Source organism: Nilaparvata lugens, chromosome 7 (assembly GCF_014356525.2).
Source record: "Nilaparvata lugens isolate BPH chromosome 7, ASM1435652v1, whole genome shotgun sequence".
Classification (NCBI taxonomy): Eukaryota; Metazoa; Arthropoda; class Insecta; order Hemiptera; family Delphacidae; genus Nilaparvata; species Nilaparvata lugens.
In genome coordinates, this window is record NC_052510.1 from 23639908 (window position 1) to 23660964 (window position 21057).

Genomic DNA, 21057 nt, shown 5'->3' on the forward strand with positions numbered 1-21057 from the left:
ATGTAACTGTTGTTTAGGTTGTGACGACATAATTCGGCAGCACAAGGCGGCTTGCCTGCGAGTGACGTCACTGCTGGCGTGCCGAGACCTGCTGTGGGTGGGAACCAGTGCAGGGGTCATCCTCACAATGCCACTGCCGCATGTATCATCCACTGCCACCAAAGTGTCTACCTCTCTCAGTGTTGCCGGTAAATAACTTTTCATATTTTCTATATTAGGGATTCTTTTTCCATATTTATATTTCTACGAAGGTCATTTTTTCCAACCTTGGATCACATATCATAAGACACAGACAAGTAGTATGGGGGGGCACCAAACGCCCTGTACGGCCAGATCGTCAATTGTTTTCGAATTATAGACCCCGAAGCATGTCCACCTCACTTGAGACTACCACCAAGTGCTAGTTGCGTAGTTTTGCAAGTGGCAAAAGGCAATAGTTCAGCGTAAATCCAACAAAGAATTATTCAAGTATATGCAGGAAACGCTATGAATGATGACATTGTGCGCGAATGGTGTCAGAAAACTAAAGACGTTATTTGAAATAACTTCCGGAATCGTTGTGATCCATGACAACTCAACCTCACAGTGCTGGTGCAATGATACTGCTTCTCCAGCGAAAAATGGAATAATTTCAATCACCCACCATGTGAGCCAGACTTGACCAATACTCACTAGTAACTTATATCTTTTACTCAAACTCAAGGTATGACTTTGAGGGCAGAACTCTCAAACTAACAAGGAACTTCAAAAAAACGCCATAGCCTACTTGAACTCATTCGGCGGCAGCATTTTATGAAGAAGGTTTTGGTAGGCTGGTCCACAGGTATGAAAATGCCTCAACCTTCACGGCAATCATATTAAAGAATAATCAGTTGAAAAATAGTCCCATATAGTACCCTTTTTTAACAAACTTTTTTATATAAAATACAAAAGCAACTAGTTTCGGGTGTTCAATCCCTTTCCAAAGTTTTAAAATAAACTTATAAACATCCGAAACTAGTTGTTTTTGTATTTTATATAAGAAAGTTTATATAGAAAAAGGGTACTATGGGGCTATTTTTCAACTAACAAATCAAGTAGCCCTAATGAAATACGTTTTATCTATAACTTACTATAATAAAGAAAAGAACTAGCTTAAAAACGTACGGGATAGGAAAATTATATTTGACGCATCATCACGTCTAAACTACTGGGCTGATTGATTAACTTGAAATGTTGCATATAGATTCTTAATTAATCAAGGATGGTCATAGTTCTATTTTCAATTCTTCAAGATTCCACTCGGTCAAGTTTTCAGTTCCTCAAGTTTTTTTATAGTTGCCCCTTGCGGAGCACGGGTTTCCTGCTAGTTGAAGAATAATCATATGTGTAAGTAACTTTTAGTCGAAAAATGGTTCTTTTATTATACATTCGTCTTTTATTTATGGCCAATCGGAGTTAGAAATGAAATTGATCCTCGTATTCTTCCATAATCAATTATCCTATCACCCATAGGAACCAAAATGAAATATCTATTTTAGTTAGGGTAGAGACACACAAAGCGTTTTTCAGTCTAGTCGGCAGACGACTTTAGGCCTACTTGTATGGACACACGGGACATTGAGCGACTACTCGGTAAATGTAGAATTTATATGGAAGTAGTATTTTTTATACTTGGGGTAATTTCTAGGTAAAAAATAGTTACACGATCTAGTATCATTGAAGTAGGTTATAGATTGTGGTTAGGGTAATAGGATATAGTTTTAGATTTTTGGAATTAATCTGTCTTGAGCATAATTTTGCTGTAGTTTGATGATAACCTCTACGCATATTTATTTCATGGTGAGATATTATTTTGAAATACTTTGCATTGTAAAAAGTTATTGAACATTTATAAAAATATGTAATGATTTTCAAATCATAAATAATCTTCTCTGGATGTGTCGTCCAACATACAGAGAAATTAGTATTATTATATTGGAAAAAAAATCTTCAACGCCTTACCAGAAGATATAAGGGAATCTCAGTCACTATTCATTCAGGACTAGGGTGAAGGAATGGTTGCTTGCGAGGTGCCCATATATAGTCATGACAGCCTGTTTGAATTTAATCTTTAAATGATAATGAATAATAATAATAATAATAATAATAATAATAAAGTTGGTAGCCCTGAGCTACCCAAACAAGTAAGTCTAATGTGGTGCTCCGTATTTCTATAAAAATTTGGTAACTCAATGTTAATATTTCATAAATATCTTATTAACAAAGTGAACCTTAGATTGTTATAAAGTGAAATAATATTACAACAGGTAAGAGTTTTATTTTTATAGTTTTACTTGAGTAACCAGCAGCAAGTACATGTTTGAGGTTAGTTTACCCAGCCCAAACACAGCAACTACCCACCTGTAACAAGGTTAGTAAATATATGCAACCTCTACAGTGAAAATTTGAAATGGAAACAAGACAGAATCTTATCGAAAACCGTCAAAATCAGGGGCGGTTTGGGAATAGATCACCTGATCACATAGAAAATAGTAATAACTTGGATCTTCAAACACCAGCTCCAGATGTTTTGCTAGACTTGAGACCAGCAACCACCAGAGCAGGCTTACTTAGACAAAGAATGAAATGAACTGATGAGATAAATAGAAAACTTCTTCTTTGCTACTACATTGTCACAAATAATGAAACCAACAAGACCGGTTATAGACCTCTCCTAAGAAATAAGTTTTTGAATATGTACCCAGAACTTCACTCACTTAGTGAACAGCGATTAGCAGATCAAATCAGAGTCATCCACAGAAACAACCGTATCCCAATAAATGAGAGAGAAAAATTGAAACAGCAAGCACTCCAAACACAAACAACTGCAGATACCACACCTAACCTAAATACTGAACAGACTACTGCAGAAACCACACCTAACCTAAATAGTACACAAGACGATGTGATACAACAAACAGCTGTTGAAGCACAACTACCACAGACAAGAGAGACTGTGCAGGATGAAGAAAACACCTCTGGTGGCCCATCTGATAATCTAGATGAATACAAGGCACAGGTCAGAAGTAAATTTAATGAAATGTACATGTTACATGAAGGTATGGACCCACACCAACGACCACGCATTCCACGACTGCAGAACATACCAAAAGCCACGCACACAATAGCAATAGTGAATGATTTAATAAGAGAAGCAATTAACAATGAACAGAATCCTAACATTGATGAAGTAATTCTCCTTATTCACAGTAGTGAAACAACAGTCAGTCACTCAGCTATGCAATAAACAACCACCTGTAGGGAAAAATAGAAACACCAAAACTATTCCTAACTGGAGAAGAAGACTCGAGGAAAATATATCAGAATTGAGGGCAGAGATAGGTCAAATTACCCAATATCTGAAAGGGAACCTCACAGAAAGGAAAATTAAAAAATACAAGCTCACTGTCCAACACCTATCTGAATCTGAAATATGGGATCTCCTAGACTAAAAAAAAACAGTTACTAGCAGCAAAATCAAGACGACTCGAGAGATATATGAAATGCACCCTTAGACATAAGCAAAATCAAGCTTTCAACAACTACCAAAAACAGTTCTATAAATCCTTAGAGCACAATCAAAATCAAAACAACTCTGAAACACCACTCATCGAAAAGGTTGAAGAGTTCTGGTCTAACATATGGTCACAAAACGTGCAACATGATGAAACAACTGAGTGGATCGAACAGGAAAGACATTCACACATGAATATTCAGTTAATGGAAGAAATGAAAATCTCTGTTAATGATTTCAACATAGCTATCAACAGGATTCATAACTGGAAAGCACCCGGTCCCGACAAAATCCAAAATTTCTGGCTGAAAAAATTCACTCATATTCACAAACCACTGTTAACAATTCTTAATTCCTTCTTAGAAACCCCAGAAAGTGTACCAGACACATAATGCATGAAATAACATACCTAATACCCAAAGACAATGATACTAAAAATCCAGCCAACTACAGACCAATCACATGCCTTTCAAACATCTACAAATTGCTCACTTCCATAATAACTGCCAAACTAAAAATTCATACAGACCCACTCATGTGTGAAGAACAAAAAAGATGCCGTAGTAACTCGAAAGGATGTAAGGAACAGTTAATAATTGATGCAGAAATCACCTCAAATGCTAAAAGAAAACACAGGAACTTATCATATGCCTACATAGACTATAAAAAAGCTTATGACAGCGTCCCGCACTCCTGGTTGCTACATGTACTGCAGATGTACCGAGTGAACCCACAAGTTATAAAGTTTTTAAAAACTGTTATGGCAAAATGGACGAAAATACTTAGCATGAATAAAAATAAAACAAAACCAATCAGAATAACAGGAGGAATCTTCCAAGGAGATTCACTAAGCCCCCTATGGTTCTGTTTAGCCCTAAACCCTCTCTCCAATATGCTAAACAAAACAAAATATGGCTACAAATTGGAAGGAAACCAGCAAAATACTTACACCCTTTCCCACCTCCTCTAAGTTGACGACCTCAAACTCTTTGCACCCAACAGACAGCAACTAGATTACCTTCTTGAAACTACAGAAAACTTCAGCCATGACATATGTATGCAGTTTGGATTAGAGAAATGCAAAATTAACAGCATCAGAAAAGGAAGGCAGGTCACGGAGCTACCCTACACAACAATCAGCAATGAGAAAATTGAACATATGGCCGAAGGGGACACTTACAAATACCTGGGATATCACCAAGGAATAGGCACAACACAAACCGAAATTAAATTGAATCTGAAGAGCAGATATATGGTCAATATTATATGGGTCACAAACGTAGGCGCTGACAGAAAGGTTGGATAAGGGACTAGAGACGACACAAACAAGAATGCTACGCAGTATCCTGGGAATCAAGCTGAGTCAAAGGGTGAGGAACAGCGATGTATTGAGCAGAGTGAGAGTGAAGTACATGCAAAAGGAGGCTCATATCGTGAAATAGAAGTGGGCAGGGCATGTGGCCAGAATGCAGGAGGACCGATGGACCAAGATCTGCACCGACTGGATACCGACTGGGATAAGAAGAGAAGAAGAGGACGACCAACCACAAGATGGAAGGACAAATTAACCAGAGAGTCGGCTATGCATGAACCAGTACGGCCAGAGACAGAGAAATGTGGTGCAAAATAGTGTCGAAATTATGAAAGGAACTTAATATAAACTGTATATAAACGGTTGTCAACTCAAATACCTCAAGTAGAGAGGCGTTTGTTCTATATGAATGTCAATAAAGCTATTATTATTATTATTATATTATTATTATTATTATTATTATTATTATTATTATTAAGTAAGCGCACTTTACTATTGAGTTTGTTGACTGATGAATATAGTTCGTATTACACATGTAACAATAACATACCTACAGTTGTAATTTGTTGACTATTGACAATATTAATGTATTATTAAAGTTCATATTATACAAGTATTAGTCGCAGTTGTTTGTCCCACTATTTTTCACTTTGTTGGTATGATGGTGTTGTGTAATAGTCACTAGTTTTCCTCACTGTTGTTTTCCGTGATGTTCAGGACCCTTCTTGTTATTGAACAGGTGTCTAAAACAACTGATTTCTGTAGTTGAGTGTACAGGTCGGGTGAAAGATTCAATTGCTTCATGGATTTGTGAAGTGATTTTGGAATTACGGCTGTTGATGGTATTACAATGGGAACTATGTAGACTCGCTCCTGATGCCACATCTGCTTTATTTCGTCACACAGAAGTTGATATTTTGCTATTTTCTCGGTTGTTTTCTTTTGGATGTTGCCGGTGTTGGGAATTGTGGCATCAATTAGGTAGGTGTGTTTCATTTCTTCGTCTATTACTGTTATGTCTGGTCTATTGTGTGGGACAGTTCTATCGGTGATTATATCTCTGTTCCAGTAGATTTTGACTTCACTGTTCTCAAGGACATTGCTCGGCTGGTATTTGTAGTAGGGGGTATGATTGTTGACCAGTTTGTACTTCAGTGCCAGCTCCTGATGTAGTATTTTACACACGTTGTCATGTCTCCTTGTGTAATCAGTTGGCGCTAGTACTGAACATCCACTTGTAATATGGTCTATTGTTTCTGTTGTTCTATTGCAGAGTCTACATGTGTCGGTCTGAGTTGTTGGGTCCTTCAAAATATATTTTTTGTAATTCCTAGTGTTGATTATTTGGTCCTGTATAGCTGTCATGAATCCTTCTGTCTCAATGAAAATGTTACCTTTCGTGAGCCAGGTGTTTGATGCTTTTTGGTCGATGTGGGGTTGTAATAGGTGATTGATGTGCTTACCATGTAGGGTTTTCTGTTTCCAACTAGTTTTCTTTTTCTCTATTGTATTGTTGTTGATTTGCGGTTGTAAATCTGGATTGTTCAATTTCAATGGGGTGCCGGATGTTGGTAGGTGAGTTATTGCTGAATGGAGGGGTATTGATTATGCTTTGGCATAGAAGTATTTTCGGAGGCTATCGATTTGTTCATTACACATATTCTTTATATCTATAACTCCTCTTCCTCCTTCGCTTCTAGGGAGTGTGAACCTTTCTGTGGCCGAATGGAGGTGGTGAGCACAAGATTTGTTGAAACCCTTTCTAGTTAGAGTGTTGATGGCTTCTAGATCCGTCTCGGTCCAGTCTATTATTCCAAAAGAGTATGTTAGTATAGGGATGGCATAGGTGTTTACTGCTTTAACCTTATTTCTTGCTGATAGATTCGTGTTAAGAATAGTTTTTAGGCGTTTCATATATCTGCTCTTCAGATTCAATTTAATTTCGGTTTGTGTTGTGCCTATTCCTTGGTGATATCCCAGGTATTTGTAAGTGTCCCCTTCGGCCATATGTTCAATTTTCTCATTGCTGATTGTTGTGTAGGGTAGCTCCGTGACCTGCCTTCCTTTTCTGATGCTGTTAATTTTGCATTTCTCTAATCCAAACTGCATACATATGTCATGGCTGAAGTTTTCTGTAGTTTCAAGAAGGTAATCTAGTTGCTGTCTGTTGGGTGCAAAGAGTTTGAGGTCGTCAACTTAGAGGAGGTGGGAAAGGGTGTAAGTATTTTGCTGGTTTCCTTCCAATTTGTAGCCATATTTTGTTTTGTTTAGCATATTGGAGAGAGGGTTTAGGGCTAAACAGAACCATAGGGGGCTTAGTGAATCTCCTTGGAAGATTCCTCCTGTTATTCTGATTGGTTTTGTTTTATTTTTATTCATGCTAAGTATTTTCGTCCATTTTGCCATAACAGTTTTTAAAAACTTTATAACTTGTGGGTTCACTCGGTACATCTGCAGTACATGTAGCAACCAGGAGTGCGGGACGCTGTCATAAGCTTTTTTATAGTCTATGTAGGCATATGATAAGTTCCTGTGTTTTCTTTTAGCATTTGAGGTGATTTCTGCATCAATTATTAACTGTTCCTTACATCCTTTCGAGTTACTACGGCATCTTTTTTGTTCTTCACACATGAGTGGGTCTGTATGAATTTTTAGTTTGGCAGTTATTATGGAAGTGAGCAATTTGTAGATGTTTGAAAGGCATGTGATTGGTCTGTAGTTGGCTGGATTTTTAGTATCATTGTCTTTGGGTATTAGGTATGTTATTTCATGCATTATGTGTCTGGTACACTTTCTGGGTTTTCTAAGAAGGAATTAAGAATTGTTAACAGTGGTTTGTGAATATGAGTGAATTTTTTCAGCCAGAAATTTTGGATTTTGTCGGGACCGGGTGCTTTCCAGTTATGAATCCTGTTGATAGCTATGTTGAAATCATTAACAGAGATTTTCATTTCTTCCATTAACTGAATATTCATGTGATCCTGTCTTTCCTGTTCGATCCACTCAGTTGTTTCATCATGTTGCACGTTTTGTGACCATATGTTAGACCAGAACTCTTGCAGTAGCTGGGATCTTGCATCAGGACCTTGCTCTGAAGTACCAAATCATCAATCAGAAGCTGCCCTACTACTCGTACCAGCCATCCCCAGTCTTCGAGAATGATACACATAATTTATATTGGGATCGGTAGGTGCTGACAGACAGAACAGTTGCTCATAATAGGCCAGATATCATCGTCATGGATAAGGTAGCCAAGGAAACAACACTAATAGATGTTGGCATACCATGCTGCCACAACTTGGACCAGTATTATAATGAAAAGGTCTCCAAGTACCTTCCCTTGGTTGCTGAGATCAAGGATGTCTGGATGTAAGAAAAGGTCACAATTGTTCCTGTCATTATCTCCACGGTTGGAGTTGTAACTAGAAAAGTGTCAGCAAATCTTTGTCAGATGGGAATATCGAAAAGTGCAAAATATGCCATGGAAAAAGCAGTTGTTCTCAGCACAGCATCCATTGTGAGATCATTTTTGAACATTTCAGTTTAGTAATGCACCAAAATCTTGCAAAAGGCCGACTTTGACTGCAATAAACACTCACTTGTCATGTGATGAATGAAATGATGATAATAATAATAATAATAATGATGATGATCAATTTATTTGTTCACATTAATCATACAAATAGAGTTGAGCCAACAAACATAGTAAAAAAATTAACTGTACATAACAGTAAAGGTTATAATACAATATTTCTTATGAGAATTAAATAGCATCTGATCACTCTCAAACAAGATCACATATCATTTGTCTTATTTCTAATGCTTTAACCACATAGATGAAAACTCTGTTTATTTTTTCCTCCGTCAGATTCGACAGTAATACAATTAACCAGTCCTCATTATTTACTATATTACGACAATATATATCCAAAAATTGAATTCTACATCCTCTATACATGGGACAGCGCAACAAAAAATGTTCTATAGTGAGGTCCACGTTATAATGGCAGTGGGTAAAGATAGAAGAATAGCGATGCCGATTCTCTGCATTAATTAATTATATTTCTACACTGTCAAAAACATAATTGGCATCGTTGTGGATCTAGAAAAGGATAGTACCACCGGCTTTGTTGAATGATAGACAAGGATAGCAAAACCAAAGTTGATCAAATACTGTCATTATAACGTGGACCTCACAATAGAGTTCCTAATTCCCCGTAATTACAAATAGGGCAGTTTCTAGTAGAGTTAATCCAAACTCCTCTATTCTTCTTAAACAGGTATGGGTTCGTCGCAGCTGGGTTGGAATTCTAGTTTTTGCAAATGGTATATTCATCCTAAGCTGATCTCCTAGATTCAAAAGAGTATTCATTTTTCTATAAAGGGGACAGGTTGCTGAATCCAACGCCAATCTTTGATCTTCAAGAAATAGAACTCCTGCATACCCCTCCAAAATATTTGCCAGAGAGTCAAAAAGTATCCCATCAAGAAAACTCATTCGCTATTTCCAACTGATACCCGGACAAAGCTATATGTCTTTTTATATGAACCAACCAGTTATCCGATGTATTAGCTGCCTCCGTCGACTCACCTGCTGCCAAGCTTGCCAGTGTCTTTAAACAAATAGAAGGGTACCTATTGTTAGGCATAGACAGCACTCTTCTAAGAAATTTCAGGCCTCTACAAAGTACATCGAAGTTTAGTTTGATTCTATTTGTCTCTAAACGTACTCCCCAACTCGCCTATTGTTAGGCATAGACAGCACTCTTCTAAGAAATTTCAGGTCTCTACAAAGTACATCGAAGTTTAGTTTGATTCTATTTGTCTCTAAACGTACTCCCCAACTCGGCGTGCATTGGCTCAAAAAGAATAACTTTTTTAAGAATTGTAATTGAACCCTCTCTAATACTTCAAGGTTGTGGAACCCCCATACTTCCGAGCCGTACATCAAAGCGGGTAGAACGACAGAATCGTAAAGCTTCATCTTACTATTCCATACATTTGACTTTGCTTTTCTGAGAATATTCATCACTGATTCTCCAGTTGATTTAATCTTTAGATTCAGTGATCTGCTATGCTGCCGAAACTTTCCATCTTTACTGAAAATAGCTCCCAAGTAATTGTACTGCTTGACTATTTCTATTTTACTTTCTTCTAGCCAGAATGATAAGTTTCTCATTAATCCTCTTTTGTGGAAAGGCACTATTTTTGTCTTATCTATGTTAACTGATAGCTTTTTGTACTCGCAATATTCTGCAAGACATTTCAATTTATTTCTCAAATCAGATTCGCAATCAGCCAAAATAACTATATCGTCTGCAAAGAGCAGCAGGAGAATGTCATCCCTTTCGCTCATTCTAATCCCATTTAAATTTATTTTCCTGAAAAAATCATCAATGTCATGTAAATAGAGAGAAAAGAGAAGCGGACTGACAGAATCCCCCTGCAAAATTCCTTTTGTGACCGATATTGGCTCGGATTGTTCACTGTCCTTGTCTATGATGGTCACGGCCGAAGTGTGAATACCACTTAATATTCTCAATAACTTTAAACTGACCTCCAGCTATCCTAACTCATACCACAGAAGCGAATGGGGTACAGAATCAAACGCAGAAGCAAATTCAACGTATAAAGCATATAACTTCTTGTTCCTTGCATGCACCTGGCAGTATATGAGTGATTGAAGGGTGAAAATGTTATTACTTGCTATTAACCATTAACATGAACCAATCAGTACGATTACAGTAGCTAGTTAGTCGCTATTAAATAAAGTACTCTAATAAATAAAATTGTAACTTAGAGTATTCTTTGTAAACTAATTTATTTATTGTACAATATACTAAAATCATAATATAATTATGACATTAAAGGAAAAACTAGGCTGAGCCTGTACTATTTCTCTCAAAAATTTTGATAAAATGCTAATGTTGTCCAAAGGTTGAGGTTATGATATTACACACTGATTCGTCACTTGATTTTCGGTCCAGGAATAATGATTTGAAGATTCTGAATTTTGAAGGTTGACATGATACTAATTCTAATTTTAACCTGAGATGAAACTACCACTATTTATGACAATTTATTGCCTGTTCTAGGTGTTCCCCATGGTCACACGGGACACGTCAGATTCCTGACAGTTGTTGAGCCGCCTCCGAACTGTCAAACTAGTCAATCGACGAAATCGGATGGTGTATCAGGCTCGAGTAATAGCAGCAAGAAATTGTTGGTAATATCGGGAGGGGACGGCTACGAGGACTTCAGGTCGGCGAGTATGTCAGACGCCGGCCGTGAGGACTCCACAAATCACCTGCTTCTCTGGCAAGTGTAATCTAATCAATGTTCTCAAGCTCAACTTTACTTCATCACCCGATCTCTATAGTTTTCTAACAGATGACTTATTCAATTCAATTTTAAATATGGAAAACAGGTTACATTATGAAAAAAGTGGAAAAATAGAAAATTATCAATAATGTAACATAAAACATGGTAAAAATGTACCAAATACAGAAAAAATGGTTCCAAAAATAATGTGAGATAATATCTTGTCTTATACATTTAAAATATAACAAATAGGTTCAAGTGTAACAGAAATAAAAAATATGATAGAGAATGCTGGTTAGTTCTTATGGAATATTTTTCAAATACAAAATTAAAATTTCATTGATTCTGGGAGATTGAAATCGTAATACGTTATCATTTCATTAAGGAGAATCCATGAAAAGTGTAGACATTTTATTTTGTACTCAATCTTTGAATTCTTGATGCTGTTTTCCATGACGAAACCCTATAATTTATAATAACTCTGTTGAAGTTAAGACACTGTACTGAATTGGATGCGTGATTTGAAACAAGGTTTCTTAATTTCGACATATTTTGATTCGTTTTCCTGTTATATTTTAAATAATATAATGCATACAAATTATAAAGATAGAGACATCTTGTTTTGATTTTTTGATTTAGGTAAGTACTAACTTTATGGCGGTATGTAAATCATTTCGATAGAACAGTTTTTGCAATTTGACTATTTGATTTTCCCAATTGGATAGCTCTACTGCTAATGTGTTGATGGTTTTTTTTTTAATCTAGCTGGGCTTTTATCCAAATAAAAATTATTTGAAAAAAGTTTTAAAGACAAGTAATCTTTCCAAGAATCATAATATAATACGTTTTGTTAACACTGAAGAAGTCTATTTTTTCAATCAAATGAAATCTAATGTACTCTGGGGTTTTTAGTCAAAGCATTTTTTCTACAAGGAGAAGAGATTTATTCTACTCAAGTTTGCAGTTTTGATGTTTGATATAATTCATATAATTCTATGTTATTTCAAAGAAATTGTTGAATAATTATGATAATTAGGATCAAGTTTTGCGTTTGTTAAAATAAGTAGATCTGCACATCGATGCCATAGAGCTTTATAAATACGCAAACTCACAAAATAAATTTTGCAATAGAGTTGAAGTAAATTTAATTGTTCCACTGTAAATTTTAGACCTGGTTTCCGAGCTCGGGATTTGGCTAAGTTCTAGACTTTAAACAGCTGGAGTCAGAAAATTCGCTTTCCGAAACGGGGCGTAGTCGTAGTCATTGTCATAGTCACATTTGAATTAAATTTCGAAAAACTAGAAAATTGAACACAAAATAAAGTAAAGAGAAAATAATGTAAAGTTTCAACTATTTTTAATTACTTAGGAATGTTTAATTCCGTCGAGGAAAAACGTTACCAATATTATAGAGATGAGAAAATGAAAACTGCGATAAATCATACTGTTATAAAAACTGCGACTACGCCCCGTTTTGAAAAGCCATTTTTCTGTCTCCAGCTGTTTAAAGTCTAGGACTTAGCTAAATCCCGAGCTCTGAAACCAGCCCCAAGAATGGCAAGTTTAAAATCAGATAGGTCTATTTAATTTTAAATTCAAATATCTCATTTTTCACACATAAAATGACAATGCCGACAATAATTAAGTTGATATCAAATTTGATGGAACATTTTGCATTTATTCATTTTTTAGTACAAAACTGTATTATGTGAAACTTAACAAATTTGGTTTTATATATTTCAATTTTATTCACAACAATGATAAAATCTTTAAAAAATGTCATATTTAACGTAGGCCTAATGCAGTACAATGGTAACTTTGGTAACAAAGGTAACCTTATACTAAATACTGTAAGTACTTCATGAACTATCTTTATCATCATGATATATCACAGCTCTTGGGAGTAAATCAAAATTATTTTCAATTTTCTTGGAACGATTTTTATTTTGTTGTAAATTAGAAGAAAGTCACATTGCAATAATTACTTGTTTAGATCTATTTATGGTTTACATAAACTATTACAAATCCGTGCCATTTCATGAACTATTGATTTTCTAGTTCATAGTTGAAACTTTATTATGATGCTTGTTTACTTTGTAAATTTCTGTAAAAAAATTTCATCACATTACCTAGGGGTATTATTTCTAGAGAATTCAACAACACGTTATAGTGTTATAAAATGAATTGCAGGATGTACATGACGAACAGTAGGAGTCCGTTATTAGCTAGCTGAATACGATTATTTGTAATTAGTTAATCTTTGAAATGTACCTTATGTTTGTTTTCGTGGAAATGTATTTTTGTACAAATTATAAATGTGTGTTAGTCGTAAGATATTAATATATTTTTTACAATGTAACTGTGACTATTCATGAATACCATTGTGTAAAAACCGGTAATTATGCGATTTATCAACTTAGAAGTGACATAAAAATGTATATCACATTTCTTTTTGGAATCGAAAGTACTTGCCTTATTTATTGAATCTGTTCTCAGTATCTACTATTAAAAAGTAATAGTTGTAAATTATTGACGACGTTCATTATAAAATATGTTGTTATAAAACTTTTTTCTAAATTTTTTTATTTGTATTACCTAATTCATTTCCGCTGTAGTTAAATTCACTTCACTTCACACGTCTTGGGATAATACCGTTCACCCCATTGGGGCAATACCGTGAAGCATTATTGTAACTAACTAAAACTTTATGAAATAAAAATAAGTAGCCTACTCAATTATCTCTAGAACTATTATGTACCGAGTACCGGTAATGTATTTAATAATTAGTGTGTTTCATATCCATACTTTTTCACTAATGAAATAAAACCTGAATTTTAAAAACACTTTTAAAGTGAAAATACACTTAGGCCTACTATTAGTAGTGACGATCGTTTCGACCTGGTGTGTGTCAGTTGATCCATATCAATAGACAGTCTGATGATGACCCACACCAGGTCGAAACGTATGTCACTACCAATAGTAGGCACATTTCAATGTGAATATTCTTGATCAACATAAGCAAAAAGTTTCACAATTCTTAAATGTAATGAGGTCTTTTAATTTATACCATGTTCATTGCCTCCCGACGAGAGGGAGAGCATGTCTTGATAATGTGTTCACATCTATTGAATCTGAACGGTTGGAATGTCACTTGTATGAGCAGGACCTGATCTCTGATCACGCGGGATTATTTGTAAATTTCAAAACGATCAACCAATTATGGGCTGCTCGCGAAGTGGAGACTGTTTTGGTCTGTCTAATTTTATAATTAAAAATATAATTGATTCCATGTTGGTACCTCTGACTCTAATAATAAATTTTGTTTTAATAACAGGACAGTTTCCTGATTGCTTGAAGCTGTCCTTGATCAATCCAATTTTCAAAAAAGGGGATCGAGACCTGCCCGAAAACTACAGGCCAATAGCGATTGTACCAATAATAAGTAAAATCATTGAAACCTGTATTTTCCAACAAATGTATGAGTACATGACATTCAACTCTATTTTACATGAAAACCAATTTGGGTTCAGACCTAATTGCTCAACCACTATGGCTGTAGAAAAGATTGTAGATTCTATTCTTCAGGGATTCGAGAAAAATATGATAGTTGGAAGAAAAATGCTGGATTTGAGTAGAGCTTTCGATACAGTTTCTCACAGTGTTCTCTGCAGCAAGCTTGAACATTATGGCATTAGAGATAAGGAATTAAAATTGATCAATTCAATTCAATTTTATTTCCTCAAAAAAATCATATACATATCAGTTATACAAAATAACTAATAACAATAATAGTTATACAAAAACAATTCCAGGAAATATATTTCCCCACTTAGACTATAAATCCGTGTGTGGGGAAAGAATTCCTATCTAGAAAAGCCTTAATAAATACAGGATAATCGAAATCATTTCTTGAAAAACTTTTAAATTTTACTTTTTTTCTAAACAAAAAATGAACTTTAATTAAACAATAACTTAGATAAATTATACTTAATTAAACAATAACTTAGATAGATTTAAACAATAATGTAGATAATAAAATAGGTTAAATCTATTACCTATATAGGTTGGTGCTATAAGGTCGAAAGAGTTAATAGAGCGCTGCATAAAAACAAGAAACTAAACACAAGCAAGAAGAGAGAGAGAAAAAGAAAAAATAACAAAACACGGAAAAACTAATGGCTTATAACAAAATGAAAAATGGGAATATCCAAGACAAAACCTAGGTGTAGGGTGAATTGACAAGGGCCTCCGAAGCATCCCTACCAATGTTGAATAGCCATTGGACTATTTTTCTTTTGTAAACAGGTAAACTGCGCCCCTCAGCCTCCTGGATTGATGTAGGCAAATTTCGGTAGAGGAGGTGCACAATGTGGAATGGGGTGTTATTTGCTGGAGCTAAAGTGGCTCTAGGAGTACCATATCTGAAATTTAATCTATGTCTAGTTTGGTAATTGTGTGGTGATTCAGTAAATATTTCTTTGTAGGATTTGGTAAAGGAGAGGAGGGTTTTTATGTATATTTGTCTGATATTAAGGACATGGAATTCGGAAAAAAGTTGTTCTGTAGGGTATCGCATGGGTTTATTTAAAATTATTTTTATTAGGGTTCTCTGAGTGACAGCAAGAGGCCGCAACAACGCCGCCGAGACTCCACCCCACACCAACACACCGTATTGAAGCAAAGACTGCACGTAGGAAAAGTAAACAGACCTGCAATGCCCCACAGTCAGCACGCCTGCAAGCTGCGAAAAGGCAAACATAAATTTTCTAAGTTTTTGCCTTACTGTTTGAATGTGCGGGGCCCATGATAATTTATGGTCTATTGTGACCCCCAAATATTTGTAGGTATTAACACGTTCAATTACGCTGCAATCACAGGCGACCGACCGCAGTACATCACAGGAATGCAGAGCCAAGCGTCGCGGACCAGGATCACTGTCATGTTTAAAAAATATGGGTAGATATTTAGTTTTTCCTACATTCAGGGTCAAGGTGTTCTGATCCAGCCAACGCTTGACCCTGATCATATCATCCTCCGCCCGCTCGTAAGCCTCATCCCACGTGCAGCCGGACGACACCACCGCTGTGTCATCAGCAAAAAGGAACAATTTACCTCTAATTGCTACTTTCTCCAGGTTATTAATATAGATTAGGAACAGAAGCGGCCCCAGTGTACTTCCCTGCACCACTCCATAGTCGATTTCAGTTTTATCACTGTTAATTCCATTTATAGTCACGTATTGCAAACGGTTTTCTAAGTAGCTGATAAACCAATCCGTTGATCTAACGCCAATGTATTGTAATTTCCTTATCAACTTTTGTCGATCTATGGAATCAAATGCTTTAGCTAGAACCAGAAAAGTAACCAGGACACGCCTCCCTCCCCCAATTTGTTTGGCAATGTATTTGGTGATTTCAAAGAATGCATGAGATGTGCTTCTATCTTGTCTGAAACCAAACTGTAAATCTGATATTAGTTTTTCTTGTTTGAGGTAGTCAGCAAGTTGTATTTTGACACATTTTTCAAGTATTTTAGATAGAATGCAGAGTAAAGAAATTGGTCTATAGTTAGAAGTTAAGTTATTTTGTCCTGATTTAAAAATTGGTATCACTTTGGCAATCTTGAGTGCATTTGGAAAAATATTTGTATTAATACTAAGGTTAACTATATGCAACAAAGGTGTGATCGAAGCATCGATATTAAATTTTATTAATTTTGAGGGGATATTATCTGATCCTGATGCAGAGTTGCCCTTGATGCACCTTATCACATCAGTGAGCTCAACCCGTGTGACCGGCCGCAGCCAGAACAGAGAGTCAGCGGCGTGGTCGGCATCGTCCACCTCAAGCGGTCCCGCGGGGTTGAGAGTCTCAGCAAGTCGGCGACCAACGGAGGCAAAGTAGTCATTGAAATCATTACTAATTTGATTTATCTCCTCAGGGGTGGGAGGCGCAGTGCCACCGTGCTCTTTAAATACATCTAGCGGGAATTTGGATTTACCCACAGAGCGCCCTGCCACCTCATTTACTACATTCCAAAACTTCCTAGGGTCCCCATGAGCATCATCTATTTTAGTTTTATAATAATCAAACTTTGCTCGTTTAATAATTGATTTTAATGTATTTCGGTATCGCTTGTATTTTTCGTTAATTTGTAAATTGTGGGGATTTCTCCTAGCTTCTTTACAAAGCTTATCACGGCGACGCATTGAAGACAATAGACTACCCGTGATCCAAGGTTTCAATTTAGAATATTTTGCTTTGTAAACGTGTTCTGATGTATTTCATTTCAAGTTCCCTAGTATTATATCATTGAAATTTTCCGTGGCAGCATTCACCTCTGTTGCTTCGAGCACTCTTTGCCAGGTTTCGTCTTTTAGTGAATTAGTTATGTTTGGCCAATTTATTTTTTGAAAAGTTTTTGTGACTGGGTTGTTCACTTTTGGTGAGTTACAATTAATATCCAGGCATATTATGAAGTGGTCAGTAATCTCTGTTTGTATTATTGATGAGTGAGCCTCGCATCTGTGTGGAAGTGAAATGAAAAAATGATCAATGCAGGTGTTACTGTTGGGACGTGTAATCTTATCTATACAAGCTACTAGCCCAAATTCATATAGTATGTCAAGGTATCTCTCTTCTTGAGGATTGGGATTGAGTTGGGATGAGATCAGAAGTTACCTTAGTGAGAGAACACAAATAGTTCGACTGAATAGGCAAAATAATAAATGTTCAGAACCAAAAAAAGTATTGGCAGGTGTTCCACAAGGATCAGTCCTTGGACCCTTTCTATTCTTAGCTTTTGTGAATGATTTTAGTGTTAATGTTCCATGTTTATCTGTGCTCTATGCTGATGACACTACCATACTTGATTCTAATACTAGTGTAGAGGCTGTACTTGATAGGCTTGACTCCTCGGTTGAACGCTGCAGGGAGTGGTATGCTGCTAATTGTTTGATTCTCAATGAGAGTAAAACAGAAAACATTCTATTCACGCTTAGAAATAATTTAAGCAGGGAGCACCAGGAGTACCTGAAGCCGATTAAACTGCTGGGTTTTTTCCTAGACAGTAAATTGAGTTGGAGTAGCCACATACAGTATCTGTGTAAGAAACTGTCCAGAGTTATGTACCTACTAAGAAAACTAAAATGTTGTGTCAGTAGGGAGGTACTTATTCTGACTTACTATGGTTTGTTTCATTCCCATCTCAATTATGGGCTCCGTCTTTGGGGTAACTCAAGTGATATGAAGAAGGCATTTATTTGGCAAAAAAAAGCAATTCGCTGCATTGTTGGTCTAAGGAGTGTTGAAAGCTGTAAAAATAGTTTTATCGAGCTTGGACTAATGACTCTCCCTTCAATGTACATTTATTGTAACCTGGTCCATGTTAAAAAAAACCTAACTCTATCAACAAGACATAGCCATCAGCATGAACATAGAACTAGAAATAGGAATAACCTAATTACCCCATACATCAGACTGCAAAAAACATTCAAAAGCTATAAGTATCAACAATACTTATTATTCAATAAATTACCGACAAGAATAAAAAATTTACCACAAAAAATGTTCATATCTACAGTAGCACAATGGCTCAAAAAACAAGCTTTTTATACAATTGACGAATACCTAAGTCATAACGTGAGCTTCTGACTGTTTTATATTATATTTGTATATGTATATATGTATACATATGTGTACATGTTTAATGTTATGTATATATAACATATGTGTGTTAGCGGTACGATATATTGTTAGTATATGCAATGCTATGTTTTATCTCCACATGACGTTTGTTTATAACATTTGTAATGTTCGATGACAAGAATAAAGATTATCGATTATTGATTATTATTGAAATTGAAGGCCTAAGTGCATTTTCACTTAATACGAGTTTTTTAAATTCAAGTAATAATTATTTTTGGAAACTGCTTGAATTGCCACTCATTGCATTCTAGAATAGTTGGATGATTTCAACAAATAAAAATTAATAAATGAAATAGTGAGTAAATAGCCTATTATCATATGAGAGTGAGTATTCAACAGGGATTTTTAACAGATAAGTGTCGATAAAATGAAAAAAAAATAGTGGCAAATGAAAAAGCAAAACCAACAAAATGTTTTTCATACTCCTGCATATGACGTTTCAACAAATATTTTTTTGACTTTGAAGATAGTCTTCTCACTTATTCCATTCCACAATTCATTGATATTATCATTCAAGCTCTAAAAAATAATTCAATGTCAATTTCTTGTTTGATAAGTGTAGTCTATTGTAGCCTATGCGGTATTATGATTGATAGGTTACCGTATCAGATGCATTTTTCTCTAATTCATTATTCATCTGACCAATAAAACGATGAATACATGAGTCCGTAGCAAGATCATGTCTGTGTGGAATTGTACACAAAACTAAATTTGTATGGACTAAGCCTTTCACTGCCTCATAAGTTGAGCAATGAGATGCTCTATTTGCGATCATTACAATCCAGATCAATGCTGTTGGTTTCCGCCAAAAAACAACAAAATCATTCCGTGTATAGCAAGCAACTTCCAGGCTCCAATACATTTACTACATACGTGCACTCGGCTAAACATCGCCCACTACACTTGAAATAGAGCAGCCCACAAATGATCGCTCACAAATGAGACATTACCACCTTAAGGTGCGTACAGACTGTCGCTCTGCTCCTCAACCGAACGTCACTCCAGCAGAGCGATTGATGATCGACCGGCGAGCAACAGTGGTTCGACCGGGGAACGCGAGAAGATCTAACATCTTCCGTAACGTTCATGCTGGGTGCGTGGGCGGAGCGACTGTGGTTCGATGGTGGTACGAGGGCGGTACGAGGGAGGAGCGTGCTCGGTGCGGGTTGGAAGCACGAATATGTGTACGCAGCTTTAGACGGTATACATTACGTAACGGAGCAAATACTGACTATCTGGAGATAAAGGCCCGGTTGCACAAAAGCTGATTAAATTTTAACCGTGATTTATTTCACGTGAACCAATCGGAAGTTTTTTTAAAAAGACGGCTTCTCTGATTGGTTCTTGTGATATTAATCACGTTTAAAATTTGACCGGCTTTTGTGCAACCGGCACACAAGAGTCTATTTCCTTTCTATTACAGTATCTTCTTTTAACAGCTGCTCTATTTTCATCCAAATTAAGAATACTTTCTCATTATAATATAATATACTCTGCGCTTCGCGTCTCGGCAGGGGCTCCGTCCCCTGCACCCCCGTTGGTTGCCCTGTCGGATCCCTTGAAATGGTGTGCGTTAATGAGGGAATGTATTAGAGATGTTGAAGTCGGCAAGTACAGACCGTTTTGTTTTTTTTTGGGGGGGGGGTGTAAGATGTATCATTCAATAAATAAACAATCTGGTTCTTCAAATTTGGTAGAATATATATTGTACATGTTAATAATTTAAACAAATTATTTTAAATATTTCCATACAAGTATTTAAATGTAATAGATCCCATGATCTTTCACTTTCGACAATTTTGACAGATGTTAACTCTCATCATTGTGTTAGTCAGTTTGGGGCTCTGCCCCCTGCCAAAAACATATCACAAACATGAACATATTGTAATGCTTTCCAAGTATAAGATTTTACAAGATAATGATGAAAAATCAATGATAAGAAAGAGTCAGACCAGTTCTACCTGAAATATTATAGAAGAAAAAGAGAACGAAGAGAGGATTGGCTCATACATGTGTATGGGATCGCAGTGCAAATCAGATATGTGATTTTGAACATTCTGTCAAGTTTACAATTGCCCACAGGCTCGCACTGCACATCAATTGAATCGTTTATTTCAGAAACTACCTGAGTGCAGTTTTTAAAACTTCTGGCAAATCAATAAAAACTGTTTTTACCAATACTT

General features: G+C 36.0%; 1 protein-coding gene across 4 annotated transcripts in view; it reads left to right on the top strand.

Moving 5' to 3' along the window:
- LOC111046315 (rho guanine nucleotide exchange factor 17) overlaps nt 1-13738 on the top strand; it is a 216859-nt gene extending 203121 nt beyond the window's left edge. For all 4 annotated transcript variants that reach the window (XM_039432363.1, XM_039432361.1, XM_039432364.1 and 1 more), the window contains exons 19-20: nt 18-188; nt 10943-13738. In XM_039432363.1, the coding sequence (XP_039288297.1) occupies nt 18-188; nt 10943-11175 (404 nt within the window). In that variant the 3' untranslated portion in view covers nt 11176-13738. The remainder of the gene's footprint in view (nt 1-17; nt 189-10942) is intronic.
- The last annotated feature ends 7319 nt before the right edge of the window (nt 13739-21057 follow it).